The sequence below is a fragment of the Sminthopsis crassicaudata genome, chromosome 1 (assembly GCF_048593235.1).
Source record: "Sminthopsis crassicaudata isolate SCR6 chromosome 1, ASM4859323v1, whole genome shotgun sequence".
NCBI lineage: Eukaryota > Metazoa > Chordata > Mammalia > Dasyuromorphia > Dasyuridae > Sminthopsis > Sminthopsis crassicaudata.
Window position 1 is genome coordinate 579000724 of NC_133617.1, and position 17876 is coordinate 579018599.

At 33.6% G+C, this 17876-nt stretch overlaps 1 protein-coding gene across 7 annotated transcripts in view; it reads left to right on the plus strand.

Annotated features, from left to right (window-relative positions):
* ARHGEF28 (Rho guanine nucleotide exchange factor 28) overlaps nt 1-17876 on the plus strand; it is a 355588-nt gene that overhangs the window by 104104 nt on the left and 233608 nt on the right. For all 7 annotated transcript variants that reach the window (XM_074282270.1, XM_074282269.1, XM_074282264.1 and 4 more), the window contains exons 4-5: nt 11082-11229; nt 15578-15871. In XM_074282270.1, coding sequence (XP_074138371.1) covers nt 11082-11229; nt 15578-15871 — 442 coding nt within the window. The remainder of the gene's footprint in view (nt 1-11081; nt 11230-15577; nt 15872-17876) is intronic.

The window sequence follows — 17876 nt, forward strand, 5'->3', positions numbered from 1 at the left end:
TGGATAAACATCACATTTGCCTTGAAAAAATAACAAACAAAGAAAATAAGGCCCTTCCTTTATGATCTTCTAGTTCTCTGTGTACATTTGTGGGTGGGGGAGAGAGGTGCCCATTCTCATGAAACTGCCTTCTTTTCTCCATAATAATAAAACAGGTCGCTAAGATATAATCTTATTGGAGAAAATAACCCATATAAGCTTATGTAACCAATGAGTAACAGACTTGGAAGAAGGATCTAAACCTCATGATTCCCACTTTTAATCCCTCCCCATTTTGGAGGAGAGAACATCAAATTGAAGGTGAAGTGTCTGCCTTGCTCTGGAGAACAAAATACTCATTAGGCTTTTGGTCTTGGCTACCTCTGTTTGTTGCTACAAGCATTGTTCTGTGACTAGTTGGCTTTGTGTTGAACTGGGAAAGGGGAATGGACCAAAACTGACTTGAGACCAAACAGTACCCCTAGGAAAGCCAAAAACTGGCACCTCTATTGGGATCAGTTTCCAGTTTCCAGCTGGACTTAGGCCCAAAACAGGATGTCCATGAGTCATTTGAATACACAGGATGGGCCTTTGACAAAAGGAAGCAAAGGACATTGTAAAGAAGTTTTGGGGACTTGCTAGGGGAAAATGCTCCTGTGCATCCTATTCTGAAAACAGGTCAGACTGAAGTGAGACGAAGAAGAATGAGAATCAGGAGAAAAGGAGCGGGAGTGTTAAGTAAATTTGTTTCATGAAGGCCCTTCAGTGTAAACAGTGCAGTGAGGAATGAAAAGTCCATCACAGTGTTGCATCTTTCACACACTTCTTGCCCTTTGTTCAATTATTTCCTCAATTTGTATAAAATTAATTATATCCTTTCTCAGGACCTGAATTCGTACTGTCTTTTTTTTTTTTTTTTTCTTTTCTAAATAGCAATGACAATTTCCTGTTTGTTAGTTCTCTTCCACCCTTCAGTCCTTCTCATGTTCTGCATTTTTGTATTTTAGTCTCTTCTGTATTTTTCTCGTATTGTTTTCCTGGATTGCTGGAATCATGGGATGAATGATTTGGAGCTAGGAGACCTAGGTTTGTTATTTACCAGCCATGTGATCTTGGGAAAATTATTTAACATTTCTGCACTTTAGTTTTCCTCATCTGTAACATAGAAATGATAGTACTTATACTGTAAGGGGTTTGTGTGAGAAATGTTTTGTAATGATTTAAGCACCAAATAAATATGAATTATTATACATCAATAAAGCATATATTGCTTTGTTTTGTTTTGACATCTCTTATCACTGCCCCCTCGCTTCAGTCTACTTATTTGTCATTATGACATATTTCTTCCATTTAACCCTCCCCTCTATGTCTGCTTCCTCTTCTCCAACTCTTTTATTTTATTTTATATTATTTATATAAAAATTGAGATATAAGGAAAAATCCTTATATCTCAATTTTTTTTCACATCCTGCTTTTCTAGCTTGTCATTCTACTCATTGCCATATGTTTGGGACTCATCTCTTAATGACAGAAACATGATTATAGAATTTGAGAGCTAAAAAAGGACTTATCTAGTCCTTATCTAGTCCAGTGCCTTCCTTTTACAGATGAGACAACAGCTCTAGCAACTTTATAGGATATGCCTAAGATCATGTAACCCAAGGCTTCTTAAACTTTTTCCATTTGTAACTCTTTTTCTCCTAAGAAATTTTTCCATGATCCAGGCACATAAATACATACAATAAGCATACAAATCAGATACATAATAAAGTCATAAATTATAAATCAAAATTCATAAATTTATTTTAAAATTCTTTGACATACGCATAATTTTACCATTTGTTAAAAATGAAAGCAAATTTATGTTTTCTAATGAGATGGATGTGTTTATTTTTACATAAAGAATTGAATCTTGGCAAAATATTTGATACCTATTGTTGCCAATTTTTTTGTGATCTTCACATTCAGTTATGTGAACCCACATGGAGTCATGACCCACAGTTTCTTAAACTAGGACATCTAGGAAACACAGTGGATAATTGAGTATTGAGTTTAGAGTCAGAGAAACTCAGTTTTCTGAGCTTAAATCTGGCCTCAGACACTATCTGGATGACCCTGGGCCCTGGGCAAGTTACTTTGCCCTCAGTTTGGCCTCAGTTTTCCCATCTGTAAAATGAGCAGTCCCCCTTTTTTCTTTTAGTTGTAGTTATTCACACCATTGTCTGCTGTTCATGAATAGTCCAGAATGACTAGTCTATAGCCTCAAGTGATAACCACTTCCAGGACTACCAATCTGTTAAATTTGAACTAGTGGCTTAAAGTTGAAAATTTCTTTGGCCCTTTTGATTCAGGTGTTTAAATATTTCACTAAAATATTATAAACATAAAACTTGTCTGGGACAAGAAATTTAAAATAAATATGTGGAAAATTTTTTCTGGACCTAGATTATTATTAATTTTGGTAGTTGATAGGACTATGCTGCCTTCATGAAAAAATGCAAACCTTATTTTTAGGTCATATAATAAGCATGTTACATGATTTTAGGGACTGTGATCTTCCCAGCTTACTACCTTATTACTCATTGACTCAGAAATCATCTCACTTCAGGAAATTCCTTCTTCCTAAATCCAATTAACCACTGATATAAATCAGACTTTTCAGCATAATGGAAAACAAAATAGATTTTGAAAATCATGGCAATATCAAGCATTATTCATATTCAGCATAAGATTGTCACTATTTCAACACAATGTCTTCTATCATATGACCAACTTTTGGTCCTAGACAATTATGACCAGAGACAGTGTATAAGACATTCCATAGATGAACCCCAAATAAGCAGTATTGCAGGGTATGGGTTGAAATGGTATTCTTGGAGGATAATCTTCTCTTCTTCTTTTTCCCAGTGTTCTTTCTGAAAACCCAGAGTTATGTTCCTATGTATTCAGAATCTCTGCTGTCCCAGACATTAGACATCCTGGGAAGAAAGAATAAATGAAGCCCCATTAAGGTGTCAAAAAGTACTGGCAAAGAAGATGGAAAAAAAAAAGGTTTAGGATCTTGATTCCTTTGCTTTTTTGGAACCAGTTCAGGGGATCTTGGCATTTGGCCTGAGGGCTATTGCCTTCTATTTTCTAAAACTCCCCTGATGACTGAATCCTCTTTCTTAGTCCAGAAACCTCTGGATGTCTGATTCCTTAAAACAACACGATTCCTTTGGTTTAGAGCTAAGGTGGAAAAGACCTTAGAGGCAATTTATTCCAACTTCGTCGTTTTACAAGGGAGAAAACTGCATGGCTACCTGTTTTTATGTTTATTTCCTTCTTTTCCTCATTATCCCAGCCACTAAAGCTACTTGAGACTAAAGGTTCTTCACTTTTTTTGGTATCATGGATCTTTTTGATAGTCCAGTCAAGCCTGTGGACCACTGCTCACAATAATGCCCTCGAATCCATAACATGAAATATCTAGGATGACAAAAAGAATCTATCAATTTTTTTCTAAGCACCTACTATGTGCCAGGAATTGGACATATAAAAAGAGTAAAAAATAGCGTCTGCCCTTAAGGAGCTCACAATATGAAGGAAAAGCTAGCCTTTATATAGTGATATGGGATTTGCAAAGCACTTTACAAATATTATCTCAGTTTATACTCAAAACAACCGTGGGAGGTAGATGTCATTATTATCCCCATTTTACAGATGAGATAAGTGACTTCCCTAGAGTTACACAGTTAGTAAGTTTCTGAGGCCAAATTTGAAGTCTGGAAGATGAATCTTCCTAACTCCAGGCCTGTGCTCTTACCTACTTTTCCATCTGACTTTCTATAGTCTCATATACAAAATCACAAATAAACTTACAGAACAAAAAAAATTATTTTATTTAATTTTTAATACACATTATTTTATGATTCATGTTGGAAGAGAAAAATGAGAGCAAAAGGAAAAACTGTGGAAAAGAAAAAAAAAAAACAAAAAAAGAAGTGAACATAGCATGTATTTATATTTAGTCTTCTTAGAGACTTTTTCCTGGATGCAGATGGCATTTTCTGTCCAAAGTCTATTGGGATTGCTTTGGATCACTGAACCACTGAGAAGAATCAAGTCTTTCATAGCTGATCATCACACATTCTTGCTGTTATTGTGTACAATGTATTCCTGGTTCTGCTTGTTTCACTCTGCATCAGTTCATGTAAATCTGTCCAGGACTTTCTAAAATAATCTTAGAACATAAAATTTTAAAGACAACAGGGACATTGGAAGTTTTCTAGCCAATTTCAGTCTTTTTGCAAAAGAGGAACTGGAGGCCCAGAGAAATTAAGTGGCTTCATTGTCCCACATGAAGAAAGTGTCAAAAACAGGATACAATCTAGATCATCAACTCCCTATTCTGAGCCTTTTCCACCATACTATTGTGACCAAAGGATCAAAAGTGTCTTTTTCTGGGAGTACTGCATATTTATGGATTCTCTAAATCAAGTTAGTAACTGAGCAGTAAATTGAAAAAAAAACAAACCTTCTTTAATCTTTCTCCTGTTATTGTATTCTAAATAATTTGCAATGCTTTGTTATGCAGGTTAGTTATATAATAAAGATTTTGTCATGGTTAATCATTCTACCAAACATTAACGTCACAGAGTATTTATGATATGCACTTCTGTTATTTATTTGAGAGCAACAGTAAGTTGAAAATGCTAAAGTTTAGATGGCATCTAAAGTTAATGTTAAAATATGTGTTTTATTAACAACAATTTATTAATATGCAAGTTATTTCAAGGTTACATTATCACAATTACTGGTATGCAGATTCTCCATTTTAATTTATTTCCTTCCTTTAATGATATTTTGATCTTTTTTCTTGATGTCTTTCATTTGTATCACATAAGAAAATGTATGTAAAAATGACTATTTTAATGTAAATTATTGTATTCATTGTTGTCTTGTGAATTTATCAGTCTAGAACTTTTTCTCTGTAATGATATTGAGTTTAAATAACCCTGAATCAAATTTTAAAAAATAATGCCTTAGGCTTACAAGCTTCTAATTAATTGTGAAAGTGAAAATGAAAGCAAGCAAGAGACAGATATCTAATCTAGTCTAGATATGCTATTATTTAGAATGTTGATTTTCAGAAACAGTTCAGGTATATATAAAACGACCACCTAATCAAATAATATACCAGTGCCATTGGGGATGTGGTGTTTTGTTTGATAGAATATAATCACAATCTTTAAGAAGGTTAAAAAGATAGACTACCTTTGTGAGTTAAGCCCTAGAAATAAGTTGAGAAAACTGGAAATTAGTATTGATACTATCTGTTTGGCTTTATGATATCAGACAGATTTCTTAATTTCTGAGTTTGTAACAAAACAATAACAACCCATAATCCATCTCTTTCACAGAAATGTTGAAAGGCTCAGTGAGAATCTTTCTATATCCTTGTGCTACTGAGAACATAACTAAGAATTCTTTGCTTCTGTCATTATATCTTTAGTATTAGTGATGTTTTTTACTGAGTTAGGTGCTAAATATTTGTTGATAAAGTAAATTGAAAGAAGTCTTTGCATTGCAATATTCAACATTCTTTCAATATATATTGGTTATATGCTATGAGAAAGAAAATCTCATGTGGCTATTTTCTAAGAGGACACCTTATTTATATTAGCACTATGTAGTCAGTGATACTTGCTAATATAATTTCATTATAATGTTTAACATTTTTCCTCAGCTGTAAAATGAATGAGTTGGATTAGATAAACTCTAAAATTCCTTCCAGCTCTAAAACTGTCATCTATGATTTTAAGGCTTCCCGACTCTAAGGCTGGTCCACTAACTGTCCATGCTGTCTCTCTCCATATATAATATTGTGCTTTCATAACCAAAGTTAAAATTTCAACTACCTGCCTTTATACAGTTATAGTTTAGGCACTAAATGAAGCTTATTAAATTCAAATGGCTTTAACCCAACAGATGAGCTTGTTGCAGTCATGCACTAGTAGCAAGGTGTAATTAAATACATAAAATGATGTAACTAAAAGACATCATATACCATTGATATAAAATGTGGCTAAGCCAAATGAATTGCTGGAGGGATTAGATATCTCAGTTCCACTGATTACCTTTGATGGGCAGTAACATGCAAATTGTTTTCATTCAACATGTCAGTGGAAGTCATGAGCAGGAGTTGACATAATTCATTGGTTCTTTGAGAAGACCTAAATATTCTTAATAATTCCCCTGGTATTCAAAGAACTTCATAATCTGACTTAAGTCTCCTTCTTTACTCTCATGTCACAATATTGCCCACAAAAACTTATTCTATTTGTCTTCTCTTCTGTTTGTTAGGTTCTCCCCATTTTAGATATTCTCTTTCTTTTTGACTACTTCTTGGAATCCCTCTCTCTGAGGAGCAGTCTCCTAATCCTTCCACTTGCTAAGACGTTCTATTTCTTCTCTCCCAATTACTCTCTATTTATGTTTTCATTATATGGGCGCATATTGTGTTTCTCCAAGTGAATGTAAGCTTTTAGAGGGCAGGAACTACCTCACTTTTGTCTATGTATATTCCCAGTACAGTAGCTAGCATCTAGTTAAGTATTTCATTAATGATTATTTAAATCAATTGAATTGAATGAAATAATGTCTAAGAAGAGGGCTTTGTCCTGAGGAGTCTTAGCTCAACTTTACAAACAGAATTTTCCCTCAGTGAGGGAACTCACCTAAACTAACTGATAGTAAAACATTTATTTCATTTACTGCTTTTGCCTTTCTTAGTTTATGTTTAATCTAATTTTCTTTTCCTTTCTTTTCTTTTGTCTATTTGTAGGTAATACTTAGCCTTCTAGGAGGGCCAATGGAATATATATGAGTGTTTTCTATTTTGTAAATCACAGTTAAGGGGAAAAGATAGTTGTGATTAGAAGAAGAGAGATTTTGATGCAGAATATAAAAGATTTACTCAGCAAAGTTTTGAACTTAAACAAAACAGTCACTTGAATCCATATGGGGATGTAGGCAGATTAGAATACTCAAAATTAGATTTCTACTAGAACATTAAAAAATTGAAACCATTTATGAAAAAAAGCAAGTGGGTTGGTGCAGCTTTGGCATTTGTTTGCAAGAATGATTCAGCTCCAGCAAGATTCTAGAGTCTGGACTGAAAATCCTATAATTTTGAAAAGCTCAAATTATTGTTTTTGGTTTTTTATTTCCTAGATGGATGATAAAGTAAGTTTATGATGATACAGGTGAAAGCTACATTTCAGGTATTATCTGGAATTATTTTTTGAGAATTTTAACATCAAATTACATGTTTATTAAGCATTTAAGATGAAAACAGCTTACTCTTGGGCTGATTGTGAAGTTGTCTTTTTGAATCATAGGATGTAGAATTGGAAGAAACTTCAGAGATCACCTGGTTCAAGTCTTTATTTTTTTTAAGAGGCAGAAACTTAGGCCCAGAATGATTAAAGGACTTATCCAATATCAAATAAACCTTTGGATTTCAAATCTAGGACTTTTGCTACTACATTTTGCTAAATGATACGAAATGATAGCTTTCCCTCTGTGTTTAGGATTTGGTTTGTTTTTTTTTTTTTTTTTCCTTTAAATGTCACAGGACATTTGCTTTCATATATGAAAGGACTTTATTTTACCAATAGTATTTAAAGGTCTTATATTTGTACTATTTGGGGTGCCATAATTTAAGACTTTCATTTTTCTAGGATGATTTTCATTTAGCATACTGTTGATTCTTCTTATATGGGATCTTAATTTTGTGCAGATTTTCAAAAAAGATTTTGAAATTCTATATGTGCTGCAGTCAAATATCTTATGTTCATGATTACTTTCTCTCCCCTTCAATTTCATTTCTTTTTTTACTTGCAACTTCTTTCTTGGATTGCTGGGATAGAAGGAGATAATAATCACTCCCACTTTATGTGAAAGTCCATTTCTTTTTATAAACTACTTTGTGGTGGTGATGAGATCACTAAGTACTTTCATACTCATTAATTAATTTCACTTTTCTACTCTCCCATTATTAGTCCCATTTTGGATTTTACCTGACTTCTTAGTAATTACCACGGAATAATTTAATCATTTTATCTTTAGGGAACAATGAGTTAGTGGAAAGGGAAGAATAGACCTCTGAGGCTTTTGACTGGAAGAAGAAGGATTCTATCACCTTTTCCAGTAGAATTAGGAAAGTGAAAAAGTGCTGAAGAGCTAAAGACAATGTCTACAACTGAATCCAGATGGGGAATTAAATAGTCAAACAAAAATTCTTAAAGTGGAAATTTGACTAAGACTGTAATAAGATTAGCATTCTTTGGCCACAATGGTTAGGGAACTTCTTTTCTAACAAAAATTGGGCACTTTTGGCATTCTCATTCATATAGGATCCTTTTCCATGTTACTTACATTTCCTTTACCAACTTCTTGTGAAGCTTTATAGTGTCATTATTTTCCTGAATGATATTTGTTCTTACTTATGAAAATATTTAATTTTCTGTTATTATGAGCATTACAGATATTAACAAACACGAACATTTCTATATACAAGGAACAGAAAAACAGAGGATTTCTTATGAAATTGTAAATCTCTCTTCTATATAGCTTTTCCTTTTAGAATATATACTCAATTCTGTGTAGTTCCAAAACTATTTCCCCTGTTTCTTGGAGATGTTAATTTTTCTTCCTCTTAAGATCTTATCTGAACAATTATGGGATTTTTCGACTGAAGAAGCTCCTTTCCTCTTCCTTTCCTCTCAAAGGATCAGTTTTCAGGTGCCTCTTGTGATTTGTCTAATCAAAGTCATTGGTGAATATCATTTCTCAATAATTATTCTTACTTGCTTGGATTTCTGGGCCTACTTTTCAGTACCATCTTATGTTTCTAAAAAAAGTATATCCCAGTGTCTTCTTTTACTAGTGATTGTAAAATGTGGTAGGGCTTTTGAAAGAATTGAGTTGTACTGTTGTGCTGCTATGTGTTGTATTTTTTTCAAAGTAGGCTGTAATTAAACTCTTTTGTAAGCCATAGTCCTTGTTCACCCGATCAAGTAAAACAGTAATATGATAGGTATTTTGAATAGATGCAGATTAGATATCCTTGTGGACTCTGAAAGACTGTGATCTTTTATACAATTTGTTTTCCATAGAAAAATACAAAACCATTCATCAGCAGGTCAGGACAATTCTGTCTGTAGATAATTAATTCACTCAGGAACCAGGAACTTGACTAAAACAAGCTGTTCTTTTTTTAAGAAATGGAATTTCATTTAAATTTTTTCAGTCATGTTGGACTTTTTTTTTTTTTTTTTTTAATTTTCAGGTCATTTTCCTGTACTTGGTTTTTAAGCTACTGTATGGTGATTTTTTCTTGGCATAGTACTGCCTATAGATTTTATATAGATACCTCCATACACATACATGTACACATATGTTTATATAAATGCACGTGCATGTACATGTATAAGAGAAAGCATACTATATATGTTCATATAGAAATATATTACATAATTTCATTGGAAACTAGAGTTTCTTTAGAATGCCACAACCAGAATTAAATTATTGTGATATATGGTATTTTTAAAGCAAACAATTTTGAGTATAGGATTACAAATCAAAATAGAATATGTACTATTGTTATGCTGGTAAAATGCTTTGTTTTAGAGGATTAAATAGCTACTTGTCTTTTGTAAACAGAAATTTTGAATTTAATTTTGGTTTTTTTCATCCTATGGATACAGTTATCCTTAGTATAAAGTTTGCATATCATTTTGAATGAATCTATATATGATGATATTAGTAAATCACAATTTAAAATAATGCCTACATCTTTTCCCTTTTGTTTTCTTCTCCCCCCCCCCAAAATTGTATTGAGAGATGGGGAAATCTCTCTGAATGCTAGCTTGTGCTTGGTCCAGGCAAGTATCCAAGTGCTTAGAGGCCTTGTTAAAGCATAGACTAAGTTTTGGAGGCTCTCCAGAAACGTGTGACCCTTTCCACCTCCAGGTTTCCCTTTCCTTGACACTCCCATAGGCCCCTAGAGTCTTCTCCCACTCTTTCAATGCTCTACTTTGTATTGTGTTTTGTTCTTGGAATAGGGAGTATTCAGAAGACATGAAGTCTTTTTAGTGTTTTTTCTGGGAACCATCTGGGAAGGCTAATACATGTCTTTACTTTTTTGTGTGTGTAGTATAATTTTATTACTAATCACCCTCTTTCTTCTCTCCCCCCCAATGGGTTATGTTAGTGACATTTATTAGAAAAGAGAGGTTTTTTTTTTCATAATCATTTCTAGAATGTTTATGAATTTTCTAGGATGATAGTTTCTATTTTAATATTCTTCACCTTTTTTGTGTGTCCTACACTCTTTTGGTGAATATATATGAAGTCATTCTCACAATAATGCTTTAAATGGATAGAATTATAAAGGAATTTAATCACATTGGAGTCCATTTATCCAAAAAAAATTTTTTAAGTCTATAGGGCTCCAGATTAAGAATCTTGAATGTTTTGTAGTCCTCAGATCCAACAATGAAGAAGGTATGAGGGAACTTTAGTAGTTCAAAGAAAGAGAACATTTATCATGGGCGTAATTCTTGGAAATGATATGGGAAACATAAAGTGAGGAAAAGAAAGCTAATTTATTTGATGGCCTTGCAAGCATTTAAGGTGCTTAGAAAAATCCTGTTAGGGCAAAAGTTTACCAATGCCATCATCAAATATTAGTTATAAAGAACATTCATATTCAGGATAATATTGGACCTATAGTATAAATGGTAGACAAAAAAATGTTTTGCCATCCAGGAAATTTCAGGGAAAGGGATAGAAACAAAGTGCCATGCATCCATATAGATAGTTGTTATTATCTGTGTGGATATGTGTATAATACATATTTATGAGTATCTTTTGCCAATTTTTAAAAGTATTATTTTGAGAAGTGGATATATTTTGTGCACTTGAGGTAAACTACATGCAATTAATTATTTAACAAAGTATATAATATATTGTTAATATGATATATTTTTACTTGAGAACATTTTGTTCTTGTTTATGAAGATCAAAGCTTATGGTTTGTCTTGTTCACTTTCCAGGGGCAAGTGATGGTATATGCAAAGTTTGATGAAAATGTTTATCTCCCTAAAGATGCTGAATTTTATTTCATTTACAATGGATCTCATCAAAGACATGTGACATTTGCCCAGCGTATTGGAGATAACATTCTCCAGTCTAACATTCCAGGTAAGCATTTCTTTTTTGAGTATCCCCTTGGGAAATGTGTTTGTAGATTTTTTTTTTTTTTTTTTTTTTTGCTATACAGCATTTTAAACAGGAAGCAAACTGGAGAAAAAGAAAACAAAGTGTCCTGAGTGAGGGGCAGGTATAACTTTGGAAAAGCCAGCTTGCTTTCAAACACTATGGGGCTTTTTCTGTTAAGTTACCATAGTGTTTGAGATCAGACACTATACCAGAATTAAGTTTTTTGTGGTATTGCCAGAATATGAAACCAAAAAATGCGACCTTTTCAGGGTTTCATGAAAGAGAAGACAAGACTAGTGAAATAGTCTTTAGTGACCTCCTAGCTCCTTTCCATCAAATGCTGACCCTCAGTTGCCTAAGGTTTCCATTGTTGACACCATGTTTGAATTTATGTTCTCTGGGCAAGGTAATATGCTTTAGACCTTTCTCCTCTTCCTGCTTTCCATCGAATTGCATATGGCCTCTGTCCCATTCCTCATGGACCTGTTCTCCCCTTTTCAAGGTGACAGCTAGTTAGTTAAGCTGAGAATTTAATCCATTATAATATGCAAGTGGCTGCTAATGGCTTAAAGTATTATGCTTCTCAGTTGACGGTGTTTTTTTTTTTTTTTTTTTTTGCATTTTAAGAGGATATTTATGGCATTTGTCCAAAGTAGTAAATCAGGTATTGGTTGGGGAAAAGCAGATTTAGACTTAAGACAAGAACAAATTTCCTAAAAAAGCAAAAAAACCCAAAAAACAAAAAACAAACTTCCTACTTTGGGAGGTAGGTAGATGTCTACCATAAACATACAAAGACTTCCCCTAGCAGAGTGGGGGGATGAGAACAATTTGTTCTGGTGGCCATAAAGGCAGCTGATGTGGACCCTGTGGAGTGCTTATAACTTGGTCAGACATTGGAATCCACTTGGCATATGCAAAGTTTAGTGACAATATTTACCTCCCTAAAGATGCCTGGATTTTTGTCTTGCCACTGAACTTTTTGATGATTCTAGGAGATTAAAGCTAACCACTTTGCACAGTTCTGCCTCACTGAAATCCAATTCACGTGCAAGTCAAGACATCTCCCATGATCTTATTGGTCCTTTTTTAAAACAAAGGATGAGCACAGTCTTCCAGCAAAAGATGCAAGCTCACTTGTCAGTAATGTTACAGAGGGCATTCAGAGTAGGGACAGATTTAAGTCACTCAGTCAATTAGGCCAGGCCTATACCCTCTGTTCCTTTCTAAATTGGAGATTCAGTGATTCTGTGATATTTTTGGACAGCTCTTTAAATCACCCCATATATGTGTCCACCTTTTCAGTCTATAAACCAACTGACTCACCTTCTGAAAACATGTTCATTGCCAATTTTTTTTGGCAACTTGTGTTACCTAGAAGGAGAGCAGAACATAAACATGGCATTGTGCAGTGAGTATGACATTTGTAAAGAGATTCATAGGAAGCTTACAACTCCTTTTGGGTTTAGTGATCTGAAACTTGTTATCTGATTCCTTTAGGATTTTTGTTGTTGTAACTTAAAGCAACTCTTAACCCTTCCCTGCCTGGCTTCAGGGCTCCTTAATAGAATCTAAATAAATGATTCCAAAACGATATTTTCTCTGTACTCTATTGGCTTTTCCCTTTCCATCTATATTCTTTGTTAACTGTCTTCTCTTGTCCTTCTTTCCCTTTTATTCTCCCATCCCCCAGCATCTTTAGTTTCCTTTCTGCTCTATAGTGTCCTATCTTATGACTCCTGATCATTTTCTATGAAAAAGAAAACAAAAATGTCAGCAAATTAGCAAAAATTCTGACTTTTTGTTTCATTTGTATGATTTAGCTTTTTTCCTTCTTTCCTTCCCTTTCCCAGCTTTGTGTTACAGGAGAGACATCATCCATTATGTTGCAAACCCTGAAAGGAGAGACCATTTTCTTTGGCTCACTGTTGATCCCAGATGTGTGATCAGTGGTTATTACATTTCTCAGATGCAGGATATTTGTTGTGTCCTGTATAATATACCCACATTCTAGGAGGAACAATGTTCCAAAAAGACAATATGAGCAATTGTGTCACATCCTCCCTTAATAAGTAAATTGAATACTTACCTCTGGATTCATTTGTTAGGGTTCTTAGGCTATCAGTTGCTTAACTTTTAGTGAGTAAGCTCTGCATAGAAATGGTGGTGAAGTTCTTCAGAATTTATTTGTATATTGCCCAATAGTTCTAATTTCTCCTTTGTTGGAGGGTAGAGGGAATCCTATAGAGATGGAGAAATTCATTTCTTACTCTTACTCTCATTCTGTACATTTGTATAGTATATTATTAATTTCTAGAAATTCTGCAGTCTCTGAATGTTTAAAGCTAAGTGGCTATGAATTAAGAAGAAAGACAGCCTGGCATAGAGGAAGAAATACTGAATTAGAAGTCCTAAGCAATGAATTCAAATCCTATCTCAGCTATTTATTACAGGTATTTTGAGCTTTAGCAAATCACAGCCTTTCTGATCTCCATTTCCTTTTCTGTAAAATGAGGGGGTTAACCAAGATATTCACAGAGGGCATGTATAATTCTCCATCCTATTGTCCTTTAAAAATTACTTGTCCTGTTGGGCAGATATATTTTTACCTTGGAGAAATGATATGTTGGGGTGTCAAAATGAAGATAGAGCTAGAAAATGGAAGAAGGAAAATATCCTCCCTAGGGATTCTACTATTGCAAAAGGCAGAAAGGCCAAGAAGAGAAAACTTGGAGATGGGGTAGGAGAGACAGATGCTTTATTCAATTATTTGAAGGGCTGTCATGGGGAAGCTGGTTTAGGCTTGTTTTATTTGGCTCTAGAGGGAAGAACTAAAAGAACAGTGGATAGAAATAACAAAGGCAGGTTTTATTTAATATAAGGAAAAACTTCCCGATAATTAAGGGCTTTTGCAAAGTGAAATAAACTACTTCATGAGGTAGTTAGTCCTATCACTGGAATTCTTCAATCAAAAGCTGGATGACCACTAGTTTTTTTTTTAAGTTTAATTTTTAATTTATAGAATAAAACAATCATTTCTATAATATATAATTTTAAAAGATTGCAAATGAACAATTTAATATATAATTATCAGGTATATTTCTTTTGTTCCTCTGGTTTTCCCTCCTCCCTTTTCTAGAGATGGCTACCATTTGACACAAATACGTATATGTGTAGGTGTATCTATCTAACTCGATAGTAAAATCATATTATGCATACTTTTTTATCAGTTCTTTCTCTAGATACAGATAATATGTTCTTTCATGTGTCCTTTGTAGCTAATTTGGGCATTTATAGTATTTATTATACTTAAATTAGATGGCACAGTAGGAGATTTCTATTTGGGCCTAGGCCAGAGTTATCCTGATCACTGAGGGCCCATTCAAAATGCGGATTCTGTAACCTTGTGAAGATACTTTTGAGATGATAGGTAATTAGTGTCAGAAATGTCAGAGAAATGACATACACCTAGCAAGTTCGTGCCTCCTTTTTCCTCTTTAATATTAAGCCTCAGTTTGGGTGAGAAAGGGGCAGTTTATAGAGACATGCCATTGTGGGAAACCTTATTTATTTATTTTTACATAAGTGATTTAAATGTTCACATAAAGATAAGAAAATCAATGTATAAAATAATAATTGTACTCAGTAACATATGGCAGACAGGAAAGTAGTAGAGGTCATTTATTTATTTTGATGGATGTTTTTTTAATTGGAATCATAATGTGATGATTGTGTTTTTGTTTTTAAATATTAATTGAATAAATTCCAAATATCTGTTCAAAATAATAACAGTGAAGATTGCACTTAAGTACTGAAAAGTGATTGTTTCAAACTCAAAAAGAGTTTATATTAGAAAGCCACAAATTAACATTATCAATATTGTATTTTTTATATATTTTGTTAAACATTTCCCAATTACATTTCAATCTGGTTCAGGTCATACTCAGGTCCACGGACAACGAAGGTCCTTGATTCCTCTGCAAAAAAATTAATTAAAAACCCGTGAAGAACTCAAAGGAGATGACACTTTAAATTTGGTCTCACTGGCTTTACCAAATCTCATTAAGAAAAGTTAGAAACATAGCCAGCCAAACTCCTAGCCTGCTCTTCTTTATTGGGCTAATGTGTAATCTCTTGGAGCTATTTCAAGGGCATTGTCTGCCTTTGTAATGAAGTTGGAACTCCCTGGAACTTTGGAAAGATCATGCAATTTCATACATTCTTAATAAATTTTCTTAAATCATAATCAAGTTTTCCTTATAGAAGTGGAAAATGTCTTCTTACAGCTTTTTAAAGATTCAGGTACATTGATTCTTCTTTTGCATTCCAGGCCATGGATTTGAAGAAACTGTGTCGGTGTCCACATGTCTATACTCGGAAGGTTATTCCCCAGTAACCATGGGCTGTTGTTCTATTATGTACATGGATAATGTGGCTTGCAGGCTCTCCCGTTGTCTTGTTAACCAAGTTGGCGCTTTCACTTGTAGCAGTCATCAGACTCTACTTGATCAATTTGGTCTCAAAGTGAAAGAGCTTCAAGCTTTGGATGAAGACCTCGTATTGGCTATGGCTCACTTGGAGTTGCCACTTGGTTGGAATGTCTTGGGAAATTCTTCAGAAGAAGGTAAGTTTTCACTGGAAGAATATTTGCGTCTCTAAGCAAAACTATCACAGAATCACAGAATTTGAGAGCTGGAAAATACCTCAGTAGCAATCTCCCATATAACATCATTATGAACTCTTTGATGGGCTAGGTGGTGCAGTAGATGAGCTACTGGACTTGGATAGACTAGAAACCTCCCAGGGAGATCAGATGTGAAATAAGGATGTCTGATATCAACAATATTATTCAGTATTGTGCTGGAAACCTTAGCAAAAGCAATAAGAGAAAAAAGAAACAGAAGGAATCAGAATAGGAAGATCTTCAAGCACATGTATATTATACATATATTCCTATATCTACATACATACATATATATATATTCCTATATCTACATATATATATATATATATATATATATATAAATATATATATATATATATATAGTGATGATTATTAAGTGGTCATTCAGCCTTGCTTAAATTCTTCCACTTTTAGACAGCACTGATTCTTGGGATGTTGTTTTTCTTATGACAAACATGTTAACTTTTACAATTTCAGTTATCCTTAGTATAAAGTTGAATATTCTTGAATGGATTTTTATATGCTGATATTAGTAAATTAATGTCTACATCTTCACCCTTTTGTTTCTTTCTGATTCTGTCTTTTGGAGTAAAAAAAAGTGAGGCGGTCTAATCTTTCTACATAATAGCCCTTCAAATATGTGACCATACCTGTCCTTTATCCTTGGGTCTTCTCCCCAGTTCATGCAACTAGTCCTCATGGCATAGACTCTTGGCATTGACCATCCGGTTTACCCACTACTATAAGCTTTCCATCTTCTCAATAGCTTTCTTAAACTATGGTACCAGAACTGAGCCCAGTACTCCAACTGTGGCCTAAGGGGGAAGAATAGAGGGAGTCTTGCCTTTTTCTTTCTGGAAGTTCTTGCATTCTTAATGCCATTCATGAAGTCTAGCATTTTTGACTGCTACATCACACAGTTGGCTCATATTGAACCTAATGTCCACTAAAAGCATAGATCTTTTTTCAAAAACTAAGTTTTATTGGTGTCTTGTTTTTATATTACCTACATTTATAGATTAAATCCCCTTCACAAGAGGACTGGTAGCAAAATAAAATGGTTAAGTAAAACCAATAATATAATGATCTCATCTGAAAGTGCACGTAACATCTCACATCTCTAGCAATCCCCTTCACCTCTCCATTAAAAAAATTGTTTAAACAAGTCTTTTTTTTTCTCTCCCTCCCATTCCCTACTCCTCCAGGAAAAAAGAAAAACATACTTTTTGTTTACCAAATATGCATTGTCAGTCAAAAGCAATTCCCTCAGTGATTGTATACAAATTTTTTGCACCTTAAATTTGTACATTGCTATAATCAATACTATATTTTATTGGACCATCATGAAGGGTCATTCTATCATCCTACTTCTTATAGCTTTCATATTTATTTTTTACAGAATTATTATTATATTAATTTATTCTCCTGGTTTTGCTAATTTCATTCTTCATCATTTTATAAAGGTCCTCAAAATTGTAGCTTTTTATAACATTGATGTTAAAGTGAAATTGTTCTGATTCTGCTTACTATATTAAGCATCAGTTCATATCATCTTTTCATGTCCTTTTAAAATCATCTATTTCTTTGTAACAGTATTCCATTATATTTATATATCACAACTTATTTAATAATTTCTCCATCGTTAGACATTTTCTTAGTTTCGGTTTTGTTGCTACCACAAAAACTTGCTATAAATATTTTTACACATAAAGGATCTTTCTTTTTTCTTTGATCTCTTTTGGCTGTAAGGCTAACTTTAGCATAACTGGGTCAAAGGGCATGTTCTGTTTAATAACTTTTTGTCTAAGAATGTGAACAGAAAGTTCTCAAGGGAAGAAACTCAAGCTATCTATAGCTATTTGAAAAAAATACTCCAAATGTCTACCAGAACAATGCACATTAAAAGAATTCTGAGATTTTACTTCATGCTCATCAGAGTAGCAAA